The 15,394-nt window shown below is 49.0% G+C and overlaps 1 protein-coding gene across 1 annotated transcript in view; it reads right to left on the bottom strand.

Moving 5' to 3' along the window:
- The window catches only part of LOC146042180 (taste receptor type 1 member 2-like), a 30,241-nt gene extending 15,168 nt beyond the window's left edge, over positions 1 to 15,073 (bottom strand). Inside the window, exons 1-3 of the mRNA XM_083162107.1 lie at positions 14,984 to 15,073; positions 12,997 to 13,294; positions 5,306 to 6,058 (exon numbers count right to left, since the gene is read on the bottom strand). Coding sequence (XP_083018233.1) covers positions 5,306 to 6,058; positions 12,997 to 13,294; positions 14,984 to 15,018 — 1,086 coding nt within the window. The 5' untranslated portion in view covers positions 15,019 to 15,073. The remainder of the gene's footprint in view (positions 1 to 5,305; positions 6,059 to 12,996; positions 13,295 to 14,983) is intronic.
- Positions 15,074 to 15,394: the final 321 nt, after the last annotated feature.

Consider the following 15,394-nt stretch of genomic DNA (forward strand, 5'->3'; position numbering starts at 1 on the left):
GCAAACTTAGAGGCATGAGCCTAATGAAGGAGTCTCTTTTGAAGTGTTGGCTTTACAAATGATTTCCCAGGAGGAGGTTCAGGAGCAACTTTCACTGTGGAAAAAGCAATTGGGTTACTAATGAGATGCTTTTCCATGGAATTGAATTCATTGAATGGGAAAGAGCATCCATCTTGTGGTTCAATGTCCCTGTACAGAATGAAAGCTTGAACTTGAAGCGAGAGAAGAGGAGTGCCCATCTGGCTTGTTACGGGTTAAGGCAGTGAGACGTCTTCAAATATAGCAAATTCTTGTGATCCGTGAGGATTGTGATCAGCTCCTTCCAAGTGGTATCGCACATTCCTTCAAAGTCAACTTGATCCCCGATGGGGTTTTGTTCTGCAGGAGAAAACTTACCGAAAAAACCCCACAAGGGTGGATGTGACCATCAGGACCTTTTTGAGTTTCTTGGCTCCTGATTGGACGCTAGGCGGCCAATGGAATCATTCTGAGGAGAGGCGCGGAAGATGAAACATCTCTGCGCCTCTCCACTCGGTGAGCGGGTACCAGCCGGGAGCAGCGCGTCTACCAGATAAGATGTTGGGGTCGTCGTCGGGGACCAGGTGAGTAGGATTTCCTTCCTTAGGAACCCCTTTTGGATTACTTCGGATCCTGGACCCCAGAGACATCAGCCCTGGAGCCCAGGACCCCGGACCAGCCCCGGAACCAGGACCAAGGCCCCGACCTACGTGCTCAAGGTAGGTAAGTATCAGTATGTGTGGGCTGTGGATGTATTAAACTTTTATTTTTCTGGGTGTCAGTGTGTTTTATTTAACTATTTTTTGTACTGTGGAACTACAAGTGCCAGCGGGCCCTTTAATGCCCCGCATGCTGGGACTTGTGGTTCTTCAAGTACCAGCATGCGGGGTAGGCTTGCTGGGACTCATAGTTCTACAGTATATGACAATAGTTTTTATTCTTTTTTTTACACTTTTCATCAGCCCGATGCCCACCGCCCAGGGGCATCGGGGACAGCCCGGACTTTCAGCATGGGTTGGTAAGTCCTGGAGGGGGGGGGACCCCTTCATTGGGGGGTCCCCACTTCCCCAGGACCCCTGCCCATGCTGACCAGCCACGGGGATAATGCTTTGGCCGCGGGACCTTATATAATAAGTGTCCCCCGGCTGTGGCATTACCCTGCTGGCTGGTTGGGTCTGGTGCTGGTTCTTAAAATACGGGGGACCCCTAGTCATTTTGTCCCCCGTATTTTGGGAACCAGCGCTGGACCTTGAGCCTGGTGCTGGTTTCATTAAATCAAGGGAACCCCTATTTGTTTGTCCCTCTGATTTTATGATACCAGCACCGGCTTTTTGAGCCCGGGGCTGGTTATGCTTAGGAGGGTTTTTTTTTTTCTTTTTTCTTTTTTTTTTTTCAACACACCGCACAGTATTGAAAATGTGTCGATTTTCATGACTGAAAATCGCACATTTTCAGGACTTAAAAATCGCCCGAAATCGCACCATATCACACTTTTTTGCCGCAAATTCGCATCTCATTACATATGCAAATTCGCGGCAAAAAAAACGATTTTTAAAGGTGCGATTTTTTTCTTACGGAAAAAATCGCACCCTATTACATTACGCCCAGGATGGTTATGTCTCTTGGTGGATAGATACCACCACTGGACTAAGTCCTTAGTAATAAAGTTCCTTTCAGTGCCAGAGTCCTGGAGGGCGAAGATTTCTCTGAAGAGCTGATTGGCGGTGATGGAAACTTTAAAGATGGAGTCTGTACTTTGTGAAAAGGAATGAATTACTCCTAGCCAACCCTCTCCTTGATTGGCTAGGATTTGAAGTTTAATGGACATTTGGGACAAGTGTTCAATGAGTGTGAGGGGGCTGCACAATATGGGTAGAGATGCTATGGTTGACGTCTTTTGCAAGGCGACAGATAAGATCTATTCATTTGCATGGGTTCATCTGTATTAGGTGATACCACACGAGGATGGACAACAACAGATGACTTAGGTTGTGCAGACCTTCCTCTCTCCAATGCTCCTTGGAGCCACTTTATTACAAAGGAGACTAACGCACCTGATTTGGAAGTTAAGTCTCTGGTAACAAGTTCATCTTTTATACGATCAGACAAGTGATTCCAGAATGCAGCATAGAGAGCTTCATTGTTCCAGAGAAGTTCTGAAGCTAATATTTGAAACTGGATCAAATACCGTCCTACAGATCAGGATACCTCTCATAGCTGAAGTGTGTCAGAAGAGGTGGATAAGACTCGTCTTGGCTTGTCAAAGATGCGCCGGAAAGGTGCCAAAAAACTCTTAGTATGTGGATAATAACAGCGCCGATCTTGCCACAAGGGAGATGCCCACTCTAAAGCTGGCCCAGGCAGCAGCAAGATGATGTATGCCACTCTTGTACGATCAGTGGGGAAGTTATTTGGCTGCAATTCAAAGTGGATCTTGCATCGGTTTAGCCACAACAGTGCTTAGGGGAAAATTAAGACGGGATGGAAAATTGGATGCAGGTAGAGAAGCTTCTGCTCTTGTATACCATCCAGCCGGGTAGACAGGTCCTGTAGAAACTAATTTACCTGACCCTGTGCAGCCTCTTGGTGGTCACTTTTGCCTATATAAGCAAAATCGAATATAAAAATAGATCAAATCGAACCTTGTGTACACCCTAATACACTCAACAGAGATTGGCTGCTTAGGCTACATCCCACCCCCACCACCCCCTCAGGGCCTCAAGCCTTAATGACCAGTGGTGTAGCTAGGTGCCACGGCACCCGGAGCAAAGGCATGTCCCCCCGATTTGTAGTAGGCAAGGCTCTTGCGCGGTGAAAAGGGGGCACGGCCTTACATTATACCACACACCGTAATGCCCATTGCACATTTTAGCGAACTTTGTAATACCAATTGCACATAAAGCCACATGCCATAATGCCAATTACACATAAGGCCACACATGATGCCCATTGCATACTATATAACAAACCGTAATGCCCATTACATACTATATAACAAACCGTAATGTCCATTACATACTATATAACAAACCGTAATGCCCATTACATACTATATAACACACCGTAATGCCCATTACATACTATATAACACACCGTAATGCCCATTACATACTATATAACACTCCGCAATTCCCATTACATACTATATAACACACTGTAATGCCCATTACATACTATATAACACACCGTAATGCCCATTACATACTATATAACAAACCGTAATGTCCATTACATACTATATAACACACCGTAATGCCCATCACATACTATATAAAACACCGTAATGCCCATTACATACTATATAACACACCGTAATGCCCATTACATGCTATATAACACACCGCAGTGCCCATTACATACTATATAACACTCCGCAATGCCCATGACATACTATATAACACTCCGCAATGCCCATGACATACTATATAACACTCCGCAATGCCCATTACATACTTTATAACACTCCGCAATTCCCATTACATACTATATAACACTCCGCAATGCCCATGACATACTATATAACACACCGCAATGCCCATGACATACTATATAACACACCGTAATGCCCATTACATACTTTATAACACTCCGCAATTCCCATTACATACTATATAACACTCCGCAATGCCCATGACATACTATATAACACTCCGCAATGCCCATGACATACTATATAACACTCCGCAATGCCCATTACATACTTTATAACACTCCGCAATTCCCATTACATACTATATAACACTCCGCAATGCCCATGACATACTATATAACACACCGCAATGCCCATGACATACTATATAACACACTGTAATGCCCATTACATACTATATAACACACCGTAATGCACATGACATACTATATAACACACCCTGATGCCCATTACACATTTGACACTACGCCCCTGACTGTAGGTACCATCCTTCTATAGGGGGGGGGACACACCGGTAGCCTGCACATGTGTGTGACAGCACCAGGCATGGGTACAGCCACCGGGGTAAGTGCATGCCTTGGAGAAAGTGTAGTGTGACACCCAGGACTCGGAATAACAGCAGCACCTCTGCACACCAGCACTGTCACACTGTCTGCCCAGCCAGGGGTGCCGGTCCCGCATGGTTGGGGGTACCATGGCACGCGGAGGAGGCTTACCTGGGCGCAACATACTTTGGAAATAGATGACCAGGACGAAGGATCCCAAGCAGGTGAACCAGCACCATCCGGCACATCCGATTCATCCTCAGGAACTCCATCAGAACCTGCTTGATAGTGGCGGTGGGCGGCTGGGGAGGGAGGCAGGAGGCGGGCGGTGGCGGTCGGTGTGTCTGCGGACAGGGTGCAGGCTCCGTGCACGGGAACTTGCTGCGGATGCTGTGCTACACGGGCTTGGCATGTATCCCGCATGTGTGCAGGGAGGCTCTCCGGCGGTCACATTACGCTGTGCTGCTGGGGGTAGATGCGCCGGTCCCGCTCCTGTGCTCAGTACGGGTGTAGGGTGGTGGCGGATTGATGCTCTGTGGCTAGTGCCACTGGGCCTTATTCTAGTTCACTCTTAAAGGCAAATTCCTTCTTAGCTGGACAAAACCATGTGCACTGCAGGGGGCAGATGTAACAGGTGCAGATAGAATTAGATTTGGGTGAGTTATTTTGTTTCTGGGCAGGGAAAATACTGACTGCTTTATATTTACACTGCAATATTTATCTCACTTTGAAGTAAAACCCCACCCAAATCTAAATCTCTCTGCACATGTTACATCAGCCCCACCTGCAGTGCACATGGTTTTGTCCATTTGAGAAGTAATTTGCCTCTAAGAGTAAGGCCCACTGTGCCCGGCCGGCTCCCCGACGCTATTTTCAGTTCAAGGTTCTTGCTTGGCCGCAAGCCAATAGGCGCTTGCAGTCCAGCAGCCACCATTTGATTGCCTGCTGGACCGCAAGCGCCTATTGGCTAGCGGTCCAGCAAAAGACGTGAATTGAAAATAGCAGCACGTCGCCTCACCTGGACACAGCGGGGGGAGCAGGGAGCAGGCAGCTGGGAGTGCGAGGGGAGCCAGCAGCAGACAGGGGAGCGGGCAGGGGAGTGGGTGAGCTGGCGGTGCAGGCACGGCTCCGGCGCCCTTTTATCTTCCGGAGCCCGTGCTCCGCCCTCGCTGCGCCCCTGTTAATGACCGTTAACAAGCTGGGACTTTTTATGGTCAAACCTAGTCATGTAGCTGTTCTACATCAAGCATTGAAATGTACACAATGCAAAGATATACAGACTAGCACTACAATGTCAGAAAGTTACACCTACTTCCCACGGATAGACCTCTGTTTTGTTGCAATGTAACGTTTCATCACAACCAAGAACGTCATGTAGAGCATGAGCCACAGCGTACACTGCTGCGTAGGTGCTGAAGCTGACTCTTTTTTCGGAGCAGCCAAGTAAGTCGCTCAGAGATGAAGTAAAACAGTCATCGCAGTTCTGGTTGCAGTTGGTTTCCAGCCCTGACTTCCCAGATTTGCTTCTGTTTTGATAATAGGCATTCTCCAGATATTCATCGAAGCTTGGCATCTTCACGTAGTGTAGAGCAATGCCAAATATTACCCCTAACTGCTCAATATTTGGTAAATTGTAAATGTCTTGAGACAATGACCACGTTTCGGTGGCAAGCCAGATTTTAGATGGCAGATTCAGATCTACTGCATCTTTAAAAAAATCATAAAGTATAATGTCTGTAGAAAATACCAGAACGACGTTGACGTTAGCGAGGGTGATATTTGTAACAATGTGATGTACGGCGTCTTTCCAGTCTGTGTCCGTATCCAATACTTTATTTGGTAAGAAGGTCTTATATGCGACACAGATATTCAGATCTGATATGAAGTTTAGGAACTGGTTCACCCCTTGGATCCCGTACTCATCAGAGCTTCCCAGGACAGCTATCCAAGTCCAATTAAAATAAGTTATGATGTCTATAATGGCTTTCTGCTGCACAGTGCTGCTAGGGACAGTCTGGAAAAAGGAGGGCAGGCTCTTCCTCCTACTTGTAGCAAAAACGTTGATCTAAAAATAAAAGGAAAAAAATAAAAGTTATATTTAAATACCTCAAAGTACAGTACTGTATCCTTTCAGAAATCAGCAAAGGTTACAAACTCTCTGGAGACTTCCAAAACTCAGTCTGGTAAGTAACGTGTCCATGATCTTATACTAATTTTGAAGTGACACCTTTTTTATTTCAATTAAGAAAGTTATTTTAAAATAAAGTTTTAAAAATAAAGTTTGTACGGAGACACATGTGACTGTGTTAATAATTATCTAGGTAACCAAATGCATCTTACAGTAGCAACCGCTTCATTATCTTTTATAAAGTGGTAAAAAGGCAAAAAAAACCTTTAAAACTATGGAAGGATGAGTTAATTTCACGGACAATAAGACATTTTGGGCCTCTTCATATCTCAGAGCATGTTTGTGGCCTACAAATAGACATAAGATACAGTCAACAAATTTTTGCTCAAACATACATTTTTTGGTACTTGTTTCCTAGCACGGCGCCACCGATTTTGATTGTGAGCATCGCGTCAGAAAAAATCGCGTCGATCGCATCGCATGCCAACCAAATCGCATGCGATGCGATCGACGCGATTTTCCATTGATTTTAATTTGAAATGCCCCAAAACACCCCATTTGTATAGAAACCCCCCTGGTGTTTTAAATGGCCCCCAATTTTAACGCCACCCCGCTATAGACGCCAACCCGAAGCGTGGCGAGCGGCGGCGGTACATGTCCTCCGACCTTTTCATACCCCTACTATCCACATCGGCGTGGAGTTGAGAATAGAAAGTGTGGCGAGCGCAGCGAGCCACCGAGCCTGAAGCTTGGCGAGCGCAGCGGATACCTTCACAGGTATCGCGGCCCATCGCGGGCTTCACAGGTATCCGCTGCGCTCGCCACGCTTCGGGTTGGCGTCAATAGCGGGGTGCCGTTTAAAATTGGGGGGGCCATTAACCATGCTTTTTTAACACATTCAATGTTAAATGGACCATATTGGCCCATTTAACATTGTCACCTATGTGAAATCGGGTTGATCGCATCGCGGGCCATTATAATGACCCGCGACGGACGCGATCAACCTGATTTTCACTTTAACATAGTTCCCTATGGCAGGGGCGGATTGGGAATTAAAACCAGCCCGGGAAAAATCTTGAAGCAGCCCTAAGAGGGGGGGGGGGGGGGGAGTGTTGTTGCGCGCCGGAGGCGTGCCCGAATTTTTAGGGGGTGTGGCCTATCAATATGGGGGTGTGGCCTATTCCAACAAGGCCACGCCCAATTTTTGCCGCTGTGAGGGCATGGCTAGTGGCTCTCTTAGCTGCTGGCTATGTCCCCAGCCCCTCAGGCTGCAGAATAGGCGCATGCGTACAGCTTTTATTCTACAGCCTGTGGGGCTGGGGAGATAGAGATGGGGGGGGGGGGGGTCTCCCAACACAGTAGAGTGGCAGGGTGGAAGAGGATGCAGGGAGGGAGGGGGGGATGGAGGGTGCCGTAGAATGCTGGGAGGGGAGATGCAGAGTGGCTGAGAACGAAGGGAGTGAGGACTTACACAGGGTGGCACAGGACGCAGAGTGTGAGGGGGCATGGTGGCACAGGATGCAGGGTAGGAGGGGGGATGCAGAGTGGCAGGGGATGCAGGGAGGGGAGTCACAAAGTGGTGGAGGAGACAGTGATGCCCATTATAGATATGCCATACACCGTGATGCCCATTATACATATGCCACACATCCTGATGCCATTATACATATGCCGCACACCGTGATGCCCATTATACATATGCCGCACACCCTGATGCCCATTATAGATATGCCGCACACCCTGATGCCATTATACATATGCCGCACACCGTGATGCCCATTATACATATGCCGCACACCGTGATGCCCATTATACATATGCCGCACACCGTGATGCCCATTATACATATGCCGCACACCGTGATGCCCATTATACATATGCCTCACACCGTGATGCCCATTATACATATGCCTCACACCGTGATGCCCATTATACATATGCCGCACACCCTGATGCCATTATACATATGCCGCACACCGTGATGCCCATTATACATATGCCACACACCGTGATGCCATTATACATATGCCTCACACCGTGATGCCCATTATACATATGCCACACACCGTGATGCCCATTATACATATGCCACACACCGTGATGCCCATTACACATATGCCTCACACCGTGATGCCCATTATACATATGCCGCACACCCTGATGCCATTATACATATGCTGCACACCGTGATGCCCATTATACTTGTGCCGCACACCGTGATGCCCATTATACATATGCCACACACCGTGATACTCCATTATACATATGCCGCACACCGTGATGCTCCATTATACATATGCCACACACCGTGATGCCATTATACATATGTCACACACCGTGATGCCCATTATACATATGCCGCACACCGTGATGCCCATTATACATATGCCACACACCGTGATGCTCCATTATACATATGCCCCACACTGTGATGCTCCATTATACATATGTCACACACCGTGATGCCCATTATACATATGCCGCACACCGTGATGCCCATTATACATATGCCACACACCGTGATGCTCCATTATACATATGCCACACACCGTGATGCCCATTATACATATGCCACACACAATGATGTCATTATACATATGCCACACACCGTGATGCTCCATTATACATATGTCACACACCGTGATGCCCATTATACATATGCCACACACTGTGATGCCATTATACATATGCCCCACACCTTGATGCCCATTATACATATGCCACACACCGTGATGCCCATTATACATATGCCACACACCGTGATGCCCATTATACATATGTCGCACACTGTGATGTCCATTATACATATGTCACACACCGTGATGCACCATTATACATATGCCACACACCGTGATACTCCATTATACATATGCCGCACACCCTGATGCCATTATACATATGCCGCACACCCTGATGCCATTATACATATGCCGCACACCCTGATGCCATTATACATATGCCGCACACCGTGATGCCCATTATACATATGCCGCACACCCTGATGCCATTATACATATGCCGCACACCGTGATGCCCATTATACTTGTGCCGCACACCGTGATGCCCATTATACATATGCCACACACACGTGATGCCCATTATACATATGCCTCACACCGTGATGTCCATTATACATATGCCACACACCGTGATACTCCATTATACATATGCCACACGCCGTGATGCCCATTATACATATGCCGCACACTGTGATGCCCATTATACATATGCCACACCGTGATGCTCCATTATACATATGCCACACGCCGTGATGCCCATTATACATATGCCGCACACCCTGATGCCCATTATACATATGCCCCACACCGTGATGTCCATTATACATATGCCCCACACAGAGATGTCCATTATACATATGCCACACACCGTGATACTCCATTATACATATGCCACACACCATGATGGCCATTATACATATGCCACACGCCGTGATGCCCATTATACATATGCCGCACACTGTGATGCCCATTATACATATGCCACACCGTGATGCTCCATTATACATATGCCACACGCCGTGATGCCCATTATACATATGCCGCACACCCTGATGCCCATTATACATATGCCCACACCGTGATGTCCATTATACATATGCCCCACACCGTGATGTCCATTATACATATGCCTCACAGTATGAACCTCTCTCTCACACTTTAAGGCCCCCATACACTAGGGCGCCCCCGACTTCCCCCTGAGCTTCCCCGGCTGCTCCCCGGGGGAGCTTGATTAGACTGGCACTTGATGTGCCATTTTTTACATGTGATAAATCGTCTCGATTTATCACATGTAAAAAAACCCGGGGAGCAGGGGGGGGGGGGGGGCTGGGGACTCTGTGTCCCCCGCTGCTGGGGACGCTGCGGGGGACAGCGTCTGTGTCCCCCCAGCGTCTGTGCGGCGAGGCGGTAGAGGGAGCAGGGGGGCTGGGGACGCTGCGGGTGACACGTCTGTGTCCCCCCAGCGTCAGTGCAGCGAGGCGGTAGAGGGAGCAGGGGGGGCTGGGGACGCTGCGGGGGACACGTCTGTGTCCCCCCAGCGTCTGTGCGGCGAGGCGGGAGCAGGGGGGCTGGGGACGCTGCGGGTGACACGTCTGTGTCCCCCCAGCGTCTGTGCGGCGAGGCGGTAGAGGGAGCGGGGGTGGCTGGGGACGCTGCGGGGGACACAGGCGGCATAGAGCCGGGCAGGGGGAGCCGGCGGGAGCTGTCAATGGTAGAAAAAAAAAGCCTATACAATGAATGGGCTGCCTGTGATTGGCTGAGCGCTCTCTCAGCCAATTGCTGACTGGCTGAGAGAGCGCTCAGCCAATCACAGGCCGCCCATGCATTGTATGGGCTTTTTTTTTTTTATTCAATACTGACAGCTCCCGCCGTCTCCCCCTGCGCGGCTCTATGCCGCCTGTGTCCCCCGCAGCGTCCCCAGCCCCCCCTGCTCCCTCTACCGCCGCACTAGGTCCCAAGTCGGGTGGTCGGACGTGCAGCAGGTCCGACCACCCGACGCAGATCCGATGCGCACGGGACCGCGCATCGGATCTGAGGGGACATCCAAACTAGCCGATTTTGGTCCGATTTCTGCCAGATCCGACTGATCTGGCAGAAATCTGACCAAAATCGGCTAGTGTATGGGGGCCTTTAGTTACCTTAAAATCAAGCTGGCTGGCACTTCATCTACTTCTTCCTTTCATTAGATGTGTGCTCCCGTGTAGCTCCGCCCCCTTCCACTCGTGTAGCCCCGCCCCTCAACTCCGTGTTGCTCCGCCCCCTTTCCAGTCCCTGCTGTCATGACTGATGACACATGAAAGTGGGTTGGAAGCCAGGGAGAGAGCTCTGTGCTGCCGGCGCTGCTGCCTCTAATGTAGTGTGACAGTGTACTGGCAGCCGGCAGCTACAGAGTCTGAGGACAGAAGCGGCCGGGGATGTACAGCAGGGAGAGAGCCTCCCTGCGCAACCATCCTCACAGTGAGTGCTTGCCACACACAGAACCGCGGGAGCAGCTGCGTGCGGTCGCACATGCGCACCAGCACTCCCGTGGCCATTTTTATTTCTGTAATAGCCGAGGCTGCCCGCAGCCATATTTGTTTATGGCACAGTGCTGCGGCCACGGCCGCCCGTTAACCGCAGAGATGGCGGTCTGCGGCCCCGCCAATGGGGTGAGCGGCCTTTTAGTGACTATTAGGGGCCGGCCCACCGGGAAATGGCCCGGTTTCCCGGTGGTCCAATCCGCCCCTGCCCTATGGGGAAATCGCGTTGATCGCGTCGGTCGCATCGCGGCCCCTTATTAGGGGCCGCGATGGACGCGATCAACACGATTTTCAGTTTTACCGGCAATTGAGACAGAAAATCGGGTCCATCGCGTCCATCGCATGCCTTAAGTACCTTTACTTAAGGCATGCGATGTACCACGACGGGCGCCGTGCTAGGAAACAAGTACCTATTTTTTTATTTGAGTTTCATTGATTTAGATCCTTGCAAATCTAAGTGCTGTGTAAGAATATGGGCAGATCTGGAAATGCTGTAGGCATTATTTGATTTGGCCACATCCATCCCTGCAAGCGCATGACTTTCCAATGTGTTGAGGATCTCCTCTTGGAGATGCAGACGGAAGGTCCACAGTAAGGTAGGGTGAGCTGGGATGACCAGACGTGACCTACCCATCATATCCTGCTTACAGCTCTAGCACTGAACTGAATTTAAGTGTACAGTAGATCTAAAGAGCAGTGGATCTATTTTCAATGTTTAATCAAAGCTACTACAGGTTGAGCATCCCATATACATATATCCAAAAACCCAAAATATGGTACTTATGTAATATCTGGGCTCCCGTTCTTCTTATGAGACCGCGTCCCCTTGCGGGGCTCGCTGCGCTCGCCACGCTTCGGGCACGGTGGCTCGCTGCGCTCGCCACACTATATAAAATCAACTCCATGCGTAGTTGGATAGTAGGGGTATGAAAAAATGGGGTGCATTTAACATGGGAGCCCAGATAATACATAAGTACCCAAAATATTCCTAAAACCATAGGTGCCAATTCTGTGGGTACTCAAGGGCCCGAGCACCCACAGAATTGATGAGCACCCACGGACCCGAGTCCTGCTGCTGGGCTACCATATTACCTTGCTAATTTGCAGCTGCAGCACCCATATCACTGGACCCGCCACCTGGGAAACAATATGTATTCTGCCCACGGAGTACCTGCACTGTTGGGGCATTTATGTGCCTGCACTGTGGGGGCATTTATATATGTGGAAATCTGTTGCCGTAATTTGAATATTAGAGATAACTGTGCTCCGTAATATAAATTGGTATTATTTTGTGGCCACACCCCTTCCCCATGAAGCCACTCCTCTATATTTTTGGCTTGAGCACCCACCAGCAAAAACATAAATCGGCACCTATGCCTAAAACCATGTTTTTTCATAATATTTCGGGTTTTTTTGTTGTGGTCTTTTTTCCCCCTGCCCCTTTTTTCATACTTAACACATCCCTCGGTGTCCATGGTGGGCTTCAGGATCCTCTTCAGTAACATCACCGGTCCCAGGGGTGCATTACGCACCTGCAAACTCACGCAATGCACCCCTGGGACCGCTGAAGAGTATCCTGAAAGCCCCATTGGATGCCGCGGGACACCGTGGACTCCGGGGGACCACCAGGGGACCAGGAAAGTATGTTAAAAAACAAAATATTCCAAAAAACGGAAAAATCCCTTATCCAAAATGCTCTTAGTCCCGAGCATTTTGGATAAGGGATACTCAGCCTGTACCACCATCATGCAGCTGTGTGATTCATCATTCTAGGGTAGAAACTAAGTATCTTTAAATAGTGGGTGTGGAGCAGTCTAGCCATTGGCCATAGAAGTACCTGCGGAAGAAGTATCAGACTGAAGAGGTCAGCGGTTGTCTCCATGGCATCACTGTTATCTGGGCCAATCACAGAGATCACATTGGGGATATAATTTGCATAACCACTTTCTGTGTCAATGGCAGAATTCTGTGACATGAATGTCAGAGCCGGATGGATGGTGTTATAAATGTAACAGGTATCGAAAACATTGTATCCCAAGGTAATGTTTGGCAACAGTGAGCTGCTGTTGTTGATCTCCTCCAGTGCGAATCGCATCACCTGGAAGCAGCGATATCCCGCAAAGTTCACTTTAAATCTATTGAAATAAGAAAAGTCAGTGTTAGAAACGCTCCCGAATATATTTTGGGCCTGATTTTGAGCTGCATGTAATGCAGGCCCATTCTATATACTCTCAGGGACTGAAGGTCCCCTTCAAACAGAGGGAAACCATCTACAGTATGTGACTGCACTGCCTCCAGTCTAGGGATGGCCATCGTTGCCTTTGCAATGGTTGTCATCGATGGCAATTCTGCAACTGGCCATCGATAGTGCTTAACTATGCAATGGATGACCATCGATATTTTAACATATCGATGGTCATCCATTGTGTTTGATTGATTGGCCTGTGGGCCAATCAAAACATGGGGACCGGGCTTCGTGGGTGTCGAGGGGCGGAGCTATGCTCCATGTCCCGGCACTTTGTTAAAAAAAAGCAAAAGATTGTTTTGCTATTCCATCGATGGAGGGAAACCATCTGGTTCTCCCCCATCGATGGCAAAAGTATTCAACATCGGTCATGAACCATTGATGATTTCAAATCATCGATGGTTGATAGCCATCCCTACTCCAGTCCTCCTCTTTGAGAGCTGCCAGTGCCACTGTTATAAGGATTTCTACCTTCTGCCCCATTCTTGGTCTGAATAACACTGGACGAATGTCTACATACTGTACACATAAATCCGAATAATATACAACTCTGTTCACATGCCTAAAACAGGGGTGCTGAGAGGGGGGGGGGACAGATTACCAGGCCCAGCCTGCTGGGAGGGGCCAGAGTTAGCAGCTGATTCAGACATTCTTCCCCTCTGTACGGTTGCTATGGGGGACACATGTTTCCCTGTGCAGAGTGAGGTGCTGTTTTGGATCCTGTCGTACTTTACTCCTGTAGTACTTTGTCAGCTATTGGCGGTACTGCACACCTGCAATACATTTGTTCTGTGTTGAACATAAGCACATTATCAGTCACAGTGTGAGAAAATGTCACCTATTGGCACCCACAATTACACACGTGCACATACGTGCAAATTTGGCCCTTTGCAATCACTAGAGAATCACCCACTACTGTATATAATATACACACTGCATGCACAAGTACATACATAGCATACTCAAAGGGGGGGGGGGGGTGATTCGCTACTCCCGGGGGGTTTGCTCGCTACTGCCCGGTGTGGGGGTGGGGGCGGCGATGGTGAGCACCACTGGGTGGGGGGGAGTCACCGCCAGGCTGAAGGCGGCTCGCGGGTGCCGTCACAATCAGCGACCAGTGGCCACTGCTTGGTCAGAAGGGCAGGATAGCCCAAAACAAATATGCCCGCCGCACCACAGGGCTGATAGCATCGGCCCTGGTAGAACGGTCGGCGGCCCAGCCAGATGAAAATCTGGACCGGCTCGCCGGGAAATGTCCCGGTATTCCAATCCGCCCCTGTGCAGCATACATACAAATAGAAAGAACACACACATAGCATATATTCATATACACAGCATGTACACCCAGACACACACACATGCAACATTCACAGAGACACACATATAGCATACATTCATACACATAGATACATACAGCATGTACACACAGACACACATAGCATGTACACACACGTAGCATACATACACACATCATTTACACAGAAACACACACATACACAGCATACAAACACACACATCATATACAAAAGCATACACCCCCCTACCCCCATGTGCAACCTCAAAAATCAGCAGCGCTTACCTGCTGTGGACAGTCCTGGCCTCCCCCGGCCACATGGAGAATGCTGGAGCCCGGCCTGGGTCTCCTGGGAGGAGCTGCACTCTAGCTCCCTCTACCTGCAGCCAGCGGCAGCCTGTCTCTCTCTGACAGTTGGAAGTAGGGATGGCCATCATTGCCTTTGCCATTGAAAAATCAAAATATGGGGGTGGGGCTTTGCAAGTGTCGGGGGCGGAGCTATGCTCCATGTCCAGGCACTTTAGGAAAAAGCAAAAACGAAACTATTCATTTAAGCTTTACATCGATGGTGGGAAACCATCTGGTTCTCCCCCATCGATGGCAGAACTATTCGACATCGGCCATAAACCATCGATGATTTGTAATCATCAATGGTCAATGGCCATGCCTTGTTGGAAGCTGCCGGCCCAGTCTGCT

Source organism: Crinia signifera, chromosome 19, assembly GCF_055691185.1.
Source record: "Crinia signifera chromosome 19, ASM5569118v1, whole genome shotgun sequence".
Taxonomy (NCBI): Eukaryota; Metazoa; Chordata; class Amphibia; order Anura; family Myobatrachidae; genus Crinia; species Crinia signifera.